Source organism: Hyperoodon ampullatus, assembly GCF_949752795.1.
Source record: "Hyperoodon ampullatus genome assembly, chromosome: 2".
Lineage (NCBI taxonomy): Eukaryota > Metazoa > Chordata > Mammalia > Artiodactyla > Ziphiidae > Hyperoodon > Hyperoodon ampullatus.
The window spans coordinates 41,214,301-41,232,843 of NC_136915.1; the positions used below are offsets into that span (position 1 = coordinate 41,214,301).

The window sequence follows — 18,543 nt, forward strand, 5'->3', positions numbered from 1 at the left end:
TCACTACCATCACACACCCCAAGGTCAACTACATGATTCCAGCGAGGCTGTCCTGTCCTTACATACCCTTGCCTCTTGGCCCACAGTTGCCCTGCCCAGAGGTGGCCGTGTCCTCCAGTTCCTGCCCAGAGGAACTCCAGTCCCTCTTGGAACTGGAACTAGAATATGAGAGTGAGTCACTCTCTAGTGGGGGAATCACTGGACGTGACAGTTGACACAAGCTCCCTAGAGATGCAGGAGGCCAGGCTACAGTCTTCAACTGTATATGAGGCTCTGGGACTCTTCTAAAAAATTCTCTATTCTGTGTAAACTGGTTCAAGTTGTATTTCTTTCGCTTGTAACCCAAGAACCCTGAGAAATGTGCTCCGGTATATTTCCTCCACCCCATGAGATCTCCACAGCTGAAGCCAGTATTCATGAGGGGTGGGGAGGCCCTTGTCCAAGTCAGAGAAGAGACCAGCAGGCCTAGTCCCTCCAGGGTTTTGACCGTGAATTCCTACTTTGCAGGTCCTAGTGGGCTTTCCCAGTACAACACTGCCCTTTCCCAGATCAAGCCATAAGACCAGCAGCTGCTGAGGGGGTTCAGTTACTCACTGGGTCGTTGTACATCTGAATGATGAGCTGTTTCACCCCATGCAGGGTGGGGTGGGCCCATGGAGAGGGATCCAGCCAGTGACGGTTCAGGTCGAACCCCATCAGAGAGCACCTAGGCAGTACACAAAGACAGAGTCAGTACAGGAGCAGTCATTACGTCACTTACCTAGCACGTGTTTGTTTGTTTGTTTTTTGCCAGAGACAGTGCTGAGCATTTTACACGTATTAATTTAGTCACTTTCAACAAGCCTATGAGGTCACTATTATTATAATTCCTGCTTTACAGAAGAAGAAACTGAGTCACAGAGAGGTTCAAACATATTTCTGCGGAGCAGTCTCACTTCACTGTCCATACCCTGAGACCATAGATGCATGCGCATCTCCAATACAGGGCCAGAAGGAAGGCTAAGGCTGAAAGCATCGATTTCCCCACTGTTCCTCTCTGTCTCACACCCACAGCCAATCCATTGTGTCTACCTTCAAAATATACTCAAAACCCAGCACTATTTTTTTTTTTTTTTTTTTTTTTTTTTTTTTTTTGCTGTACGCGGGCCTCTCCCTGTTGTGGCCTCTCCCTTTGCGGAGCACAGGCTCCGGACGCGCAGGCTCAGCGGCCATGGCTCATGGGCCCAGCCGCTCCGTGGCATGTGGGATCTTCCCAGACCGGGGCACGAACCCGTGTCCCCTGCATCGGCAGGCAGACTCTCAACCACTGCGCCACCAGGAAAGCCCCTCCCCAGCACTTTTTATTGCCTCCACTGCTATCACCTTGAGCTTGGACCAAGGTCTGGAGTATTGTAATAATCTCTTACCTGGTCTTGTTTCCACCCTTGCATCATCCTACCCCACCTCTCACCCTACATACCCTCCCCCTTTTCCACACAGCACCCAGGGTGATCTTATTAAAACATAAGTCTGATGGTGTCCCTTCTCTGCTCAGATGGTTCTCTGCTAGATGCAGAGTAAGAGCCAAAGTCCCTACCACCAGCTACAAGTGCCCATGTGGTCCACCCGTTATCTCATCTGACTTCAGCTCCTAACACGGTCACTCCTGCTTGTTCTGGGCCAGGTTCTGGCCTCTTACTGTTCCTCCAACAAACTGAGTGCTTCCAGCCCCGGGGCTCTTGTACAGGCTGTCCCCTCTGCCTGGAAGCCTCTTCCTCCAGATAGCTGAGTGATTCGTTCTCACTTAGTGCGAGTCTTTGCTCACAGGTCACCTGCTCAGTGAGGGCTACCCTTCCCACCTTCTCCACAATCTCCCACGGGCACATTAATTACTTCACCAGGGCAAGTGGGACTGTGACCTCTGGTCTCCTCCTATCCCTCTTCCTTCCCTTTTTTCCTCCAGATCAACTCAAAGCCTTGCTTGTCCTTGGAAAGATGCACGACCCCCAGGTCTCTGGGCCCACGCTTCCATCTGCTGGGCCTTTGCACACTGTAGGCTTTCTCCAGGCCAGCCCAGGCTGAGGGACAACTTCAGAAACCCTGTTCTTGCTCACAACTCAAATTACCACATCCATCCTCTTCCTGTCCCCAGAATGTCTCCCACACAGATCTGACAATCTTGCCTTCTTGATCAAGATTCATCTATGGGGGCTTCCCTGGTGGCGCAGTGGTTGAGAGCCCGCCTGCCGACGCGGGAGACATGGGTTCGTGTCCCGGTCCGGGAGGATCACACATGCCGCGGAGCGGCTGGGCCCGTGAGCCATGGCCGCTGGGCCTGCGCGTCTGGAGCCTGTGCTCCACAGCGGGAGAGGCCACAGCAGTGAGAGGCCCGCGTACCGCAAAAAAAAAAAAAAAAGATTCGTCTATGATTCTCCATCACCTATAGGATAAAATTCTGCTCTTCGCAGATTTTTAACCAGATTCAAAACTGATGAACTTTTTGCCAAACTGTCCCCCCCTTCTTTGCCCAAATTGTCCCCCTTTTCTTTTCTATCCCTTCCATCCCATCTTATTTTACTATTTTACCCATCCCTACTTATTTTCCCAACCCCTCTATTTCCTTAAGTAATAAAATTCAACCCCCTCTCAGCTTGTTACATTTACATCCCCACTGCTCATCTTACTCAGAAAAATAAAGGATTCTACTGAGGACCCCTCCTTCAAGGTGGTTGGGGTGTTGCTGGGGAGTAAATAATAATAATTTCCCCCATCACTTAAAGTAAGCTGGCTGGGAACCCTGTGGGAGAATAACTAATGTCTCGTGGGGACACATAGGGAAAGGCTTCACTGAGGAAAAACCATTTGAGTTGGGTCTTGCTGAATGAATAGAATTTTTCCAGATGCTGGAGGCAGAAGGAAAAGTGCAAGCAAAGAAAGGAACTGTGAAGCCACCCAGGCTATTGGGGGAATGGTGGACAATTTGATTTGACTGAATCATAGAGTACTATGTATGTATGTAGTGAAGAGGTGGTGATGGTGAGCTGTAAAGGGAGTGGGAGGGGAAATGTAAGGGCCTCGAGTGCCCGGCATGGAGGTTCACTGTTTCGTCTTTGCATTGCTATACTTAGATGAATTGGGTGCTGGTGTTGGCTTCTCACTGATGGCAGAGTGGGGACAGAAACAGTCATATGCAGGTTACCACAGCAGCATCCTCACAGTCAAGGGGTCACAGTCAACAGACATTACTTTGTCCCAAGAATTAAGTACTTTACTAAGTGTGAAATACTTTATCTATGTCAACCTTATGAGGGAGGTACTATTATTATTCCCATTTTGCAGATGTGGAAACTGAAGCACAGAGGGTTGTAAACACCTTGCTTGAGAGAAGGGGTGATGTCAGGATCGGTTTACAAGCAGTCTGACATTTCGTGCTCACAAGAAACATAGTCTAACAGGAGAAAGAAGATCTGCTCACAGGCTTATGTGCATTTATAATTCAGGACTGTGTTATGAGGATAAAGTGAGGACACACTTAATTTAGCCCAGGGTCCGGCAGATAAGAGCAGGTCAAATATGTTATGTTGTTGTTTCCTTGTACTTTATCATTGTTTTGTGCTATATGCTATATAAGTGGCACAGACTAATCGGTTTGCGGTCCATCAGGGGCTAGAGTGGGCAGCAGACAGCAGTGGTCAGGGATGACCTCCTGGCTTTCTCCCCAGTCTGGAAATCAGGCAGATCTGAGTTCACATCCATGCTCTGTTTCCTCTTAATGTAGTAGGCATTTGCCCATTTTCTTTGGGGAAGTCCTAGCATCTAACTCTGTGATTAGATGGGGCAGGATTAGGGAGAGTTCGTTCCTCCATCACTAAAAGACGATGACACGGTGGCGGTGCCTTTTCTCTTACCCCAGAAGAGAGATGGGCCCTATGACTTGGCATCCAGGGCAGTGGCAGGAAACCCAGACTCAGGCAACAGCTACTTCTGTCCAGCACTTAAATTTGGACTAGGTGATGCCACGTTGGGAGTTGGGTCATACAGCAGGGCTACCGTGGAAGAGAGATAGATGATTCCTGCCAACAGCCAATTTTTCTGCCCTCCAGAGCTACTCTGTTAATTAGTTGTTTTCCAAGTCTGGTCTTCCAGCTTCTGCTTTGTTCTGTAAGCCCCTTCCTATAAATTCCATTTTTGCTTAAGTGGCAGAGTCAGTTCCTGTTTTCTTTAACTGAGAGCGTCCCTAACCATATGGCTCTGTGGGCTAATTTATGGAATATTCCAGCAGGCCCCTATATTGCCCAATTCCCAATGGCTGGTTACCAAGGAGACAAAACCATTGGTCTGGGTGCTGTTCCCAGAAAGCTCTTTCAGCCCGCACTGAGCATCTAAAAATTTGGAAGGGAACATTGTCATTGATGACAGGAATTAATCATAAACTGTATCCTTTGAGATGGTTAGCTTACCTACCTCTCCCTCTTCCAAACAAGAATGTCCTCAACAAAGTCTTGGCCAAGTCACCAGCCTGTTCCATGACACCTCCAGGACCTGGTACTCATCACCTCCCCAAGCAGCTTAGCCCATTCTCGGACAGCTCTGTTAAGAAAGTCTTCCTTCTCTTTAGCTGAAATTTGTCTTCCGGTGACTTCACCCATCAGTCTCAGTCTTTCCCCACGGAGTCACACCGAACAATGAGGCTACGTTGGGAAGACCAGAAGCTTTGGGAGTCAGTTAGGCTTAAGTTTTGGCTGTACTCCTTACCAGCTATGTGACCTTTTTAAAATTTCTTTTTTTAAAACCCCTCTGGGCTTCTGTTTTATCATATGTAAAATGAGGATAACAACCCCGACCTTCTGGATTGCATACCTGAACTAGTGGCTGTAAGTGGTCCAGCAGAATCCTCAGACAGAATGAATATTGAATAAATGGTAGCCAGTGATGACAGTGGCAGTGGTGGTGACTGTGATAACGTTGAAATTGTCTAAACCTAAATATCATCTACTCCAGGAAGGCTTGCTGACTTACTCTCCGCAAATGTGGGATGGGTGCTTTTCCTCTGCTCCCGTGGCAACCACTGCTCCCACATCGGAGTGGCTACAGCACAAGATATAGTAATTATTGAGTCTGTCTTCCCCACTGGACCATGACTTCCTCGAGTGCAAGGATGATGTCTTATTTGTGTTTGTACTCCTGTGCCTGACAAAGAGCCTGGACTACAGTAGACATTAAAGACTTAGTTGTTGAATGAACATTTCATTCTTTCCCAAGCATTTTCCTATCTCATATGACACAGTTCTCACAACCATCCAGCCACACTGGTGGATTCCGTTTTTCAAGTGGGAGCATTGAGGGCCAGAGAAGGTAAAGTAAGCCATCCCTCCAAGGTCGCCTAACCTGTACTCCACAGGGTCCAGACTGGAATCCTGGTGTCCTGGCCCTGGGCTCCATGGTCTTCACACCTGGCCATACTGCTTCCAGGAAGCCTCTCTGATTCAAAAAAGTGAGATTTGAAACTGAAGGAAAAGTGTTATTGGTGAGAGATCCTGAAAGATCCACTCCTTGATCCAGCCTACAGATGAAAGCAGAGTATAGATGGTGATTCAAAGACAACTCAATCCCCAAGAATCCTGGAGCTCTTTAGAAGCTAAAGCATTTGCGGAACTCTGAAATCAGTAGTACCTGTGCTGGGTTTTTCTGAGATGATTTTTAAAGACTGCTTCTATTGGCAACCAGTCTATCGGTAGAAAGAATGCTATTTATTGAAGAAAACGTCTTAGTAAAGTTGCAGGAGGCCTGGCTAGGGACTGGGGGACAGGCTTCACCTCTAATATCTTTATCATCTTGGGAAAGTCACCTCCCTCCCCTGGGCTCCATGCTCTTCTCTGTAAAACGAGGGTGTTATACTTCACTCATGGAGGACTCTTCCAGCTCTCTCATTAAGTGATTCAAAAGCATCAATAATTGGGCTTTACCTCCAAAGTTAGGAACTTGGAGGAAGCATATATTTTAAATAAAGTGAAGTTGAAATACAAGGAGAACAAAATATTCTAGAAAAAGGATTGATACAGTTTTTAAAAGAAATGTCAAATAGTTAAGGGTTACCAATATCTTAACATTAATTACATGCATTTCCCAACATTTGAGATTTGCATCAGACTCAGTCCTTGCCTCTAGGAGTTCTCACATTGCTCAGAGCTTTGAAGAGAAGATGGGAGTTTGCCAAAGTCAAGACATGAGAGAGCATTCCAGGCAGAGTTCATGGTATGTGCGAAGTGAGGGAAGTAGAAAGCTTGGAAATTCTATGCATTTCTAACAGTGTTATGCTTGTGTTTATGCTTGTGTCCTTCCCTGGGCTACAGGCACTGGGAAGGCAGTGCTGGTGCAGGTTCTTACTCTTCAGTGGTTTCAGCTGCCTAAAGATAGGGGAATGGACAAGATGGCCTCCAGACGCCCGGCTCTCACCCATATAGTTGCCACTTTAGGGTCACTTAGTATGAAATCTGGGGTCTCTGCTCTGGGCCTGTGTCTCCTTGGTCCTCGACTATTCTGCTATTTATTTTCAAGGTAAAATTTCTGCATGAGCTCAAAATCAGGACCCATGTTCTGACATGAGTGGGGCTATATATGGCACCAAGAATATTGACTATTTGACATTAGGACCATTCTAGAAAATCCAAATTTATGAAAGTCAAGATTATATACAACTTCTTCCTCTTGAGTTGGAGATACTCTTGAGTATCTTTTCTTTCTTCTTCCAAACTGTGAACCCAATGAGGCCAGGGAATATATCTGTGTCATCTTGCCTACCTCCACTCCAACTTCCCTACTATAGACTGAGGTGCTGAAAAGGTTCAATATATCTATTGAATAAATAGATTATTGAATAGATGCGCAAATGTATGAACAAATACCCTGAAGGTTTGTAAACAAGGTTTAGATAATTATTTGAAGACATATTTTGAAAAGTATTTAAGCACTTGTTACATGCTAGACACTCTCACAATAGACAAGTGAGGTAGGTAGTATTTATCCCCATTTTATAAATGAGCAAATAAAATCCAAGAGAGATATGACTTTGAGAAGGTCACTTGACAGCTACTAGAATATAGAGCTGGGATTCAAACCCAGGTCTTACTGAACCCAGTGACCCTTTGAGGTGCCCCCAGCCAACAAGGAGGCTATGTGATCTGTGAAAGAGTTGCTAGGCTACTCCTCTGTCTGCTCTTCCAGTGCTGCTCTCCTTCTCTTCTGCCCAATAGCAGAGATACATGGTTCTAGAGAACATTATTTAAATGGCAAATAAATAGCTCTATCTTGTGAAGGGCATCGTGCCTCATCCCTGTTGCAATAATGGCAGCTGGAATGAGAGCAATGACTTTAATTCCTTTCCCTATGATTTCCTTTTCATGTCCTCTAAAGGGTAGAGAAAAAGGCAGTTTGGCGCCTCCAGGTCAGTCTTTTCCTGAGCACGGTAGGGCTGTGTGCTCCTAGAAGGGTGGCATTGACAAGTGGAGATGTATGGGGCACGCATGCAATTGTCCCTCAAACGCAGCAGTTTTTCAGCATTATCAATGAGCTGCATTGGATTAAGTATATTTGCACCAAAAGCAAAATAAATATTGCTTTATTTAATGCCACTAAGAGGTTGGGATTCAATTGCCCTTGGCCTGAGGCACCTGCCAGCTCTATCGATTGGCCAGTGTCAGGATGCCAGACAAGCTGTCATTCAACAGCTCCTGCAAAATGCTTAGCAGGTGGGCTGGGCTCTGCTGTGGTGGAGACAGGGGGGAGCGGGCAGTGTCCTTTGTCTCAAACACACACACAAGGGATAATTATAACAATCACCTCCCCATCACCACCATCGAGATATTTAAAGCATTTCCCTCACATTCCTTCTTAGATGATCACAGCAAGGATGTGACCCAGGCTGTGGAGGCAGAGAAAGAGGATGGATAATTACATCGGTTCCAATTCAGAAGGATTTGGGTGTGAGTCCCAGATCGACCACTGAGTAGTTTTATGACCTTGGACAAATTTATGTTTTGCTCAAAGACCTAAAAGCACTGGGAGGGCAGAGACTAAATCAATTTCATTTGCCATCGAGTCTTCAGTGTTAGCCCAGTGTCAGGTACACAGCCAACTCGCAGTTAAACTGAAGAAATGGAAATAAACAGAAAGGTTAAGTAATTTGCCCCTAGCTCGGCAAGGGCCAGGGACAGAGGCAGGACTTGAACCTGGTGTGCCCAGCTCTAAAGCCTATGTTCCTAACCATCACTCTATTCTCTCTTAGCAGCCCTGGGAGTCAGCTCAGGGCCTGATAGAGGGACTCATGTGAGGTGAGGGGTGGATGCAATACCCTTAATTTTTTTTTAATAAATTTATTTATTTTTGGCTGCGTTGGGTCTTCGTTGTTGCATGTGGGCTTTTTCTAGATGTGGCGAGCGGGGGCTACTCTTTGTTGTGGTGTGTGGGCTTCTCATCGCGGTGGCTTCTCCTGTTGCGGAGCATGGGCTTTAGGCAGGCGGGCTTCAGTAGTTGTGGCTTTCAGGCTCTAGAACACAGGACCAGTAGTTGTGGCACATGGGCTTAGTTGCTCCACGGCATGTGGGATCTTCCAGGACCAGGGCTCGAACCCATGTCCCCTGCATTGGCAGGCAGATTCTTAACCACTGCACCACCAGGGAAGTCCCAACACCCTTAATTTTTAAATGGGGAAACTGGCTCTCAAATAGGACCTAGCACAAAAGGTAACTTTATGCAAATTGACAAAAGGTGCCCCCCCCCCAACTCCAGGCTGACAATTTAGAAACAGGTGCCCCTTCTGGATGGGTGAAGTACAAAATGATGTCATTTGTTCTGGCCAGACGTGGGGTCGGGAGCAGAGTCGCAGCTCACCTTGACCCCCTGACCAGAAGCCTTTGCGCAGCGCACAAATTACATGTTCATGGGAGGAGGCCCTGGACATGCCCAAGTTTCATGGCAGAGCCAGGATGAGCACTCAGGGTTCCGACCTCCAAGGATTAGCCTGGTCTTGACCTTGTAGTGGTGCTCCTTCTGGTAAGGTGGTAGGATTGGGGAAGGGGATGATGAGACCACACCTGGGGAAAGGGTCATCTCTAACACTAGACTCCCTGGACCCTTTCTCCTGGAGCTTATTCCTGGTGGACAAGGAGAACCGCCATTGGAGCGCCCTCTCCCTTCCCGTGGAGATTGTTTGCTCCGGGATTCAGCCCCTTCCTTTCCGGCTCCTGCTGGTCAGCAACAAACACCCGGGTTTGGGGGGATTTCCACCCTGAGGCTTAAAGCGATTTTGAGAGCCAGTCACCGAATAGAAGGACCTAAGATTTCATAAAACCCAATCTCCGCATTTCAAAGATGGGGAAACTGAGGCCAAGGTCACACAGCTATGTAAGGATAGAGTTGAAAGTCCATTCCAGAACCACTGGATTATTTTTCTCTCTGTAAGAACACTTACAAAGAGTAGAAAGGATCATTTTAAAGGCCGAAGGGGGCACGTTTTCTAAAGGAGTGTACAGTACAGGCCCTTGGGGCTAGGAAGGCTATTTCCATTCCTTTAATGAAAAGAGGCAGAGGAAGCATAAGGGAAAGAAAAGTCCGTTAGGTCTTCACAGATCTGGGAGCTGCCAAGACCCTTGCCCACCTGGTCTGAGCCTGAGAAGCGGCTTAGGTTGTGAGTGTGGACTCCAGAGCCACACTGCCTGGGTAAGACCCTGGAGGGCCCATGGATTAGCTGGTGGCTTAACCTCTCTGTGCCTCAGCCCTGATCTGCAAAATGTGGATTCTGCCTACCTCAGAGGGTTGTTAAAAGAATTAAGTGAGATCAGCCGTGTAAATGCTGGGGACACCGTCTTGTTTGACATAAGCGCTATACATGTGTTAGCTGGTCTTATGGTTTCATCTTGGTATGACACTCAGGGTCCTCCACAAACTAGTCCCAACTTATTCCTTAAGCTTCTTGCATCATGTCCCCCAACCTGTACACCATGCAAGGCTTGCACATTATATGTCCTATGAGCTAGTTACAAAAAGGCACACCCTTCTGCGGGCTGGTGCAACATCTCCAAGTGACAAGGCTTGTCAGCCTCCACCTGCCCTCTTAGCCTTTGTGCAGTGTGTGAACCTACACCATAGGCGGCAGCCCTGACCGTGTGCACTAGCCACGCCAGACCACCTGGTAGTGGGCTCAGGGTTCCTGTTCACTCGGGGTTCAGGCAGCACAGCTCAGAGGCTGAGCACTTGGGCTTCGAGTAAGCTCTCTGGTTTTGACTCCTGGATCTCCCTCACATGGGACCTTGGGCAAGTGAGTTCACCACTCTTTGTGCTTCAATTTCCTTGTCTGTAAACTGAGGATAATATAAAAACCTACTTCATAGTTTCATAGGGTTGCTGGGAGAAACCCCCCTTTGCTTGCAATCCCAATGGGGACTTTTAGTCCCCAGGAATCAGGAGAGCGGCTCTTCGTCTCCATCCCCTCGCATCCTCTTCCCAAGGGAGGGGATGGAACTTATCTGACGGGTCAACCTGATACAAGGAGCAGAGACTGTTGGGCCTGGCGCTCCTGGCACAGCTGGTTTGGATCTGTGACCCTGCAGGGAGGGTCCATTCTGTCCTCCCCTCCTCTACTTGGTGTGCCTTCTGGGAGGCAGCTTCCTTCCGGCTCAGCTTGTGGCTGGTGGGGAAGTTGAATTTTGGGGTGACATATAAGGAGGTCCATTTTGGTCACAGATATAAGCCATGCCTTGCAAATTCTGCTTTTTTCAATAATAAAGCTAATATTCTGACCTCTATCTTTCTGACTCCTGTATCTCCTCCTACATTGGTGGAAGTAGGCTGAGAGTGGGAGAAAGAGCATGATGAGTTATCACCCCTACATGTCCAGTGAGAATAATACATTAAAAACTATTAGACTAGGGCTTCCCTGGTGGTGCAGTGGTTGAGAGTCCGCCTGCTGATGCAGGGGACATGGGTTCGTGCCCCGATCTGGGAAGATCCCACATGCCATGGAGCGGCTGGGCCCGTGAGCCATGGCCACTGAGCCTGCGCATCTGGAGCCTGTGCTCCGCAACAGGAGAGGCTACAACAGTGAGAGGCCCGCGTAACGCAAAAAACAAAAAACTATTAGACTACAATGAGATATCATCTCACACCAGTCAGAATGGCCATCATCAAAAAATCTAGAAACAACAAATGCTGGAGAGGGGGTGGAGAAAAGGGAACACTCTTGCACTGCTGGTGGGAATGTGAGTTGGTACAGCCACTATGGAGAACAGTATGGAGGTTCCTTAAAAAACTACAAATAGAACTACCATATGACCCAGCAATCCCACTACTGGGCATATACCCTGAGAAAACCATAATTCAAAAAGAGTCATGTACCAAAATGTTCATTGCAGCTCTATTCACAATAGCCAGGAGATGGAAACAACCTAAGTGTCCATCATTGGATGAATGGATAAAGAAGATGTGGCACATATATACAATGGAATATTACTCAGCCATAAAAAGAAATGAAATTGAGCTATTTGTAATGAGGTGGATGGATCTAGAGTCTGTCATACAGAGTGAAGTAAGTCAGAAAGAGAAAGGCAAATACCGTATGCTAACACATATATATGGAATTTAAGAAAAAAAATGTCATGAAGAACCTAGGGGTAAGACAAGAATAAAGACACAGACCTACTAGAGAATGGACTTGAGGACATGGGGAGAGGGAAAGGTAAGCTGGGACGAAGTGAGAGAGTGGCATGGACATATATACACTACTAAACGTAAAATAGATAGCTCATGGGAAACAGCCACATAGCACAGGGAGATCAGCTCCGTGCTTTGTGACCACCTAGAGGGGTGGGATAGGGAGGGTGGGAGGGAGGGAGACACAAGAGGGAAGAGATATGGGAACATATGTATATGTACAACTGATTCACTTTGTTATAAAGCAGAAACTAACACACCAATGTAAAGCAATTATACTCCAATAAAGATGTAAAAAAAAAAAAAACTATTAGAATAGGGTCCGATGACAGCTTGTATAATTCCACTAATGTTTGCATTGTTATCATCACTGTTGTTATTTAACATTATTATTCCTTTGGTAGAGAATGTGTTGCTCATCTCTTCATCCAACTAACTCCCACTCTCCTCTCAGGAGTCATCTCACCAGCGACTCCTCCTTGAGGGCAGGCACATGGCCAAGCCCACCTCAGATCCCTGGGGATGCTCAGGACAAAGTGTGTGCCGGGTGAGCGTTTGTGCACAGGTCAAGGGGGACAGTGGGAGAGGAAGCTGAGGAGGAGCTTCCTGGATGCTGTGTCCGCCTTGAAGACCAGGCTAAAGAGGATAGGCTGCTTCTGATGGTCAATGGGGAGCCCCGGAAGGATCGCACATAGAGAACTGACACTATTCCAGCAGCAGTTTAGGAACTAAGACCGGGAATGATAAAGTTCTTGATTCTATCATATTGTTTTGCTCCTCTGGACTCCCCAGCCACTAATCCTGGCTTACTGTCTCCTCAGAGGCCTGTCTTCACTGTAGAATCAATTATTAACATCAACTCACTATCAACTCTAACTTTGAAAGGCTATTCAGCTGCTTGCAGGGACAGAGATGGGGAGCTGCCTCCATAGACATCTAGCCATCTGGCCTTTTCTGAGGAACCTGGCTGGGAAGCTCATTTGAATAATTGGTTTTAGCGGTGTGCACTCGTGGGTTAGACACCTGATTACGCTGCCTGCCCCAGTGTCCTTTCAGCCTCTGTAGAAACATCATGCAGGTTACATAAAGCGGGAGAGAGTCTCTGGGAGGTAAGGCTTTGTCTGGACCCTGCGTCACTTGCATTTCATCTTAAATAACTATGTGGCTCACTCCCTGTGTGACCTTGAGCAAGTTACTTAGCCTCTCTGTGGCTTGGTTTCCTCTTTGTTCAAAGAGGCAGCATGATTTCTGCCCAGTCCATGCCTCCCTGTAAGGTTCTCAGAGAAGGTGGGGTGGGGGGGTGAGGGTTGTGACTTAGCAGGAATGCAAGTGGAAAGATTTAGGTTGACGAGAGCTCAGTGTCAGATAGTGATGCGCATGTAGGCTGTACCAGGAGAAGTACATCCCCAGAATTAGGCTTGTGGTGGTCCCTTCCTTCTCCTATGCCACTAGCTAGCTCTATGAACTTAAGGGAGTTAACCTAATCTACCTATGCCTCAGTCTCCTCATCTGTAAAATGAGAATAATGAGAGTTGTTCTAAGAATTAAACAATACATGCAAAATACCCAGAATAGGGTCAGGTCCAGGAGGTTCAACAGATAGTAACTATTCATCATCATCACCACCACCACTATCATCATCATCAAAAACATCATCACCAGGCTTCCCTGGTGGCGCAGTGGTTGAGAGTCCACCTGCCGATGCAGGGGACACGGGTTCGTGCCCCGGTCTGGGAAGATCCCACGTGCTGCAGAGCGGCTGGGCCCGTGAACCATGGCGGCTGAGCCTGCGCGTCCGGAGCCTGTGCTCTGCAACGGGAGAGGCCACAGCAGTGAGAGGCCCGTGTACCGCAAAATAAATAAATAAATAAATAAAAATAAAGTAAATAAATTTATTTTTTTAAAAAAGAGCTTAGGGCTTCCCTGGTGGCGCAGTGGTTGAGAGTCTGCCTGCCGATGCAGGGGACACGGGTTCATGCCCCGGTCCGGGAAGATCCCACATGCCGCGGAGCGGCTGGGCCCGTGAGCCATGGTCACTGAGCCTGCGCGTCCGGAGCCTGTGCTCCGCAACGGGAGAGGCCACAACAGTGAGAGGCCCGCGTACCGCCAAAAAAAAAAAAAAAAAAAATCACCACTGTCATCATCATCATCATTTTCATCACCACCATCATCATCATCACCATTGTCATCACATCATCATTCTCATCATTGTAACTGTTCCATCCTGGACCCCATGCCTCAAATACAGACCATGACAAACATCTGGAATATGTTCAGAGCACAGCAGTAAGGACGGGGAGAGGAATGGATTTCAGATTACATATGAACATCTGTAAGGCTTTGGGGATGCTCAGGCTTGAGAACAGGAGCTGGCAGGGGAAGAGTGAGTGAGGAGTGGGGACACACAATCCCCAAACAGCTGAAGGGCTGCTATGTAAAAGATGGACAGAACCTGACTAATCTTTCAGGGGTAGAAAGCAGAAGTGATGAGCTATCAGGTTTAGCCTGGACATAAACACCCCCTAACAGTCAGAGCTGGCATCAGTGCAGCACTTCTTAAGGTTTCTCTGCCCTGGGCAGGGCATTGGACAAGAGGTCTTTGAGCTCCCAATCCCACTCCAAGGCTGATGAGGCTACGGAGAGGCAGCAAGGTGGGGGGACATGAGGCCTGGGTGGGGAAGGAGGCACAGTGAGAAGGGGCTGGCAGATATCGCTTGGTGAGGCAACTTGCAGTGGATCTCTGTTTCCATTTCTAGTTGATGAAAAATGCAGTTTTATGCTGTCAAAGAACAAATAGAATATTGACATGTATTTTACATTTTACACAGCTAATGTTATGTTCTATTCTATTTTGGACAGTTAAAAATGTTTCCCCCTTTGGATGTTGAGGTGGGCAAGGGTGGTCAGTTCCAATGTCTGTGGGTGAGTGTGTGTATGTGTATGTGTCTCGTGTGGTGTGAATATCTGTGTGTATCTGTGTGTGTGTGTGTGCATGTATGTGTGCGTGTTGGAAATACTTCCCCTGATGTTTCACCCTCTGTCATACTTAATGATGTTTGCTGTGCAAATCTCTCCTTATCTCCTTTTATGTCTGGTGAACTCCTATATACCATCCACCCTTCAAAAACCCGCCCTCCTCACCCCCAGTCAGAAGGAAGCACTCCCTGCTTTCAGGATACAGTGTAGCAGGGGCATGAATCTGTAGCAGGCCAGGGTTGGCCTGCCTGGATTTGTAAACCTTCCTGCTGGGGGACATGGGGCAAGTTCCTTGGTGTTTCTGGGCCCTAATTTGCGTTTCTAATTAAAAAGGGGCCATAATACTACCTCCACCACAGGGCTGTTGTGAGGGTCAGAGGAGATGATATATATATAATGTGTGGTTAGTAGGCACTTAGACATTAGCTCTGATTATGCCTAGGCCTCCACAGCCTCACACTCACGCCTCTAGTACAAACACTGGGCTTCTTATTGCCAAGGACCGCCTCTGATTTCCATCTGCTTCCCTAAGGCATAGCACAGGGACCTACACTCAGCAGGGCCCTGACAAACCTTAGTTAAATTGGATTTACTGCGCTGGAGCATTCTTTGCTATATGAGGCTCACCAGGGTCGAGTGACATAATGCGTTGCGAGTCTGCAGGTCCTAGCAGCATCCGTTTCCACCACAGGGTCTACAGTGTCATGCGATAAAGCTGAATAATTTCTGTACCACCCATGGAGGTCTGCTCCTCTCCCCCACCTCCACACTCCCAAGAAGCACTGAGGCTTCCCCAAAATGAGAAATTCCACAGCATCCTGCTATCCTTTGGGTAACTGCATATTTTATGATGACTGATGGGCAATTACTATGGTAATATTGCAATTCAGCGTGTGTGAGGTTTGGGAAATGAGAAATTATGGGTAACTACTTTGGACTCATTTCTATGGTAACAAAAAGTAATTGTCATTAAATACCGGTTATATGGAGGCTGTACCTGGTAATTATAGATTTTTATGCCCAGAAACATAAATAAAACCAATAAATTTATTCAAAGGTCTATGACTATTTACTTATACGTGGCTCTATGGAATACACAATGGCAAGCACCTAATTAAGAAATGCAAACCCGATGCAGAGTTTCATATTGTCATATGGAGATGAAGAGTCTGTTTCTCAAATGCAAGGCAACTGGCACATCACACAGGCGCAGTGGGGTACAGGTGGGGATGGAGGTTGTCTTCTCTGTAAAGGAAGTGATGGGGAGGAGGACGTGGCAGAGAGAGAGAGAGCAAGAATCGCACTGTGTGGGACAGCCACACCTACAGCAGGACAGTGAGAATCGCCAGCCACCATAGCCTGACTCAGCCCATCACCCCCCGACCCCAAAGGCCTTCCAACCACTGCCTTGTAGCTCTTGGCTCTATGATACCTGAAGTTACAGCGTTCATCCCTCAAAGCTTCTAGCCCCGAGATGCCCCTAGAACTCTCCAAAGATGCTCAAATTGCATTGATAAGTCATACCATTATTTTTTTATTGTGATAAAATACACATAACATAAAATTTACCATTTTAATTGTTTTTAAGTGTACAATTCAGTGGTATTAAGTATTCATAGTGTTGTGCAACCATCTCCAAAACTTTCCATCTGGTAAAACCGAAACTCTATACCCATTAAACAATAACTCTCTTCCCCGCTCCTCATCCCAGCCCTGGAAATCACCATTCTACTTTCTGTCTCTATGATTTTGAGTACTCTAAGTACTTCATATTAGTGGAATCATAAAAAATCTGTCTTTTTGTGTCTGGCTTATTACACTTAGCATAATGTCGCAAAGGTTCATCCATGCTATAGCTGTACCATTCTTGACAGAGCCTCTCCCTAGTACTTCTACTAAATGATGAAGAGTGCCTTTAACTTCATTTTCCTCTTCCAAGAGGGCAGGGGGAAACTGAGGCCAGGGGAGAGAAGTGTCTTGCCCCAACACTAGAAGGCTCAGGAGAGTGGGGAAAGTTAGACTGCTAGTTCTCTGCTTCCACCTCCAGCTTGTAAGGCCCAGGCAGTGTCTGGGAGTGTGGAGAGTCCTGGACACACCATAGGACCTTGAACAGGTTCTTCACCTCTGCAGACTTGGTTTCTCCTTTGCTCAAATGGATATAATAAAAACTGACTTTCCTTTCTCAGAGAGTCACGGTAATGATCAAAGGTGGTTTTTAGATGTAATGTACAATAATAAAGTGTGCCTCTGAACCCAGAGTTCACTAAATCACTACAGCAGCTCATCATAGTATTTATGTCACAACAGCGTAAAATCAAAACAACTGGGGTTAGGAGGCCGTGTTGCTGAAAGTAAAGGGTTGGGAGCTGACGGCATGTGGTGATGATTAGTTTGCCTGGGGACTGTAGCTCCGTGCCATGGCACAGTTGTGAAACACTGCTGTGGTGTGTATGTATTCATTCAGATAATATATATCAAAGGCCGGTTCTATGCTGGGCACCACGCCAGGCTTTGGGGATGAAGTCCTGACTTCACGGAGTTTATAGTCTAGAGGTGGAATCACGTGATTACAAATTGGGGCCAGGGCTCTGAAAGGACAGTACAGAGTGCTCTGAAAGAGTGTAATGGGAGACCGAATTTATTTTGGAGAATCTAGGCAGGCCTTTCTGTGAAGTGGCATCAAACCTCAGACCTGAACTGAAAAAAATGGCCAGTGTTGCTGGACTGTAGTAAGTGAGACAGAGGGTATAGTCGTTCTGTGTTTTTATTAGATGCCGTAGTATCATTGTTTCTACCGTTACACCATCTAACCGTCCTAGAGGGCCACTGGAGAGTGCACTGTGGTTGCTGTAACTTTGGCCCTCTCTAGTCCGCCCATAAGCCAGAGTCTGGGAGCACATACAGTGGTCTAGTAAGTAAACACTGCTGCTCTCTTACATAAAATGCATTCTCTCTCATGGGACAGCTGCCATCATCGACCATTAAATGCTAGAGTGCACCTCGTCTCTTCTACTATAAATACCATGGCATAGGTACCTGTATTATTATTATTATTATTTTATTTTATTATTATTATTCTTTTGCGGTACATGGGCCTCTCACTGTTGTGGCCTCTCCCGTTGTGGAGCACAGGCTCTGGACGTGCAGGCTCAGCAGCCATGGCTCACGGGCCCAGCCGCTCTGCGGCATGTGGGATCTTCCCGGACCGGGGCACAAACCCGTGTCCCCTGCATCGGCAGGTGGACTTTCAACCACTGCGCCACCAGGGAAGCCCGGTACTTGTATTATTAAATAAAAGCTTTGCGTGATCAAATCTGGGAAGTCTTACTCTCCTTCCTAGACTAGATTACATGGTTCTTTAATGTGGAGGAAGGAGAAGGAGGAAGAGGAAGCGGGGTCGGCGGAGAAGAGGCGCCTGCAGGACGGGCCTGTCTGCTGCTCTTCACTGAGTCTGGCGTGTGTGGTGTCAGCAGGGTGTACAGGACAGCCCAGGAGTACAGCTTGGCTGGGGCACGCCTGCACCCCTGACCACTCCTCACAGGCCACACGATGTAAGGCAGGTTATTCAATGTCACTGAGGCTTGAGAGACTGCATGTCCTCAGGGGAGGTGTAGAGAGTGAAGGTCAGGGAGCACGTGAGGGAGGTGGGGCTGACCCCAGCGCTGCGAAGCGGCCTGTGAGTGGGGCTCTGTGTGCTGCCCGCAGGTTCTGACCAGCATCCTTCCTTCCCACCTGCCGCCTTCTGTCCTTCACTCCTCCCCGCCTGACTCCCTCCTGCTTTTCCTCCTGTATTCACGCCAATCGGAGTAGGTTTTTATTATCTGCGAGCAGAGAAAGCTTCAGAGACCCTCCTCCATAGAGTTGCTATGAGGATCAAATAAG

General features: G+C 47.4%; 1 protein-coding gene across 1 annotated transcript in view; it reads right to left on the reverse strand.

Moving 5' to 3' along the window:
• Positions 1-18,543, reverse strand: part of AGBL4 (AGBL carboxypeptidase 4) — a gene marked incomplete at both ends in the record, with an annotated part of 1,416,455 nt that overhangs the window by 107,683 nt on the left and 1,290,229 nt on the right. The window contains 1 exon segment of the mRNA XM_079697489.1: positions 595-706. Within this exon segment, the coding sequence (XP_079553615.1) occupies positions 595-706 (112 nt within the window).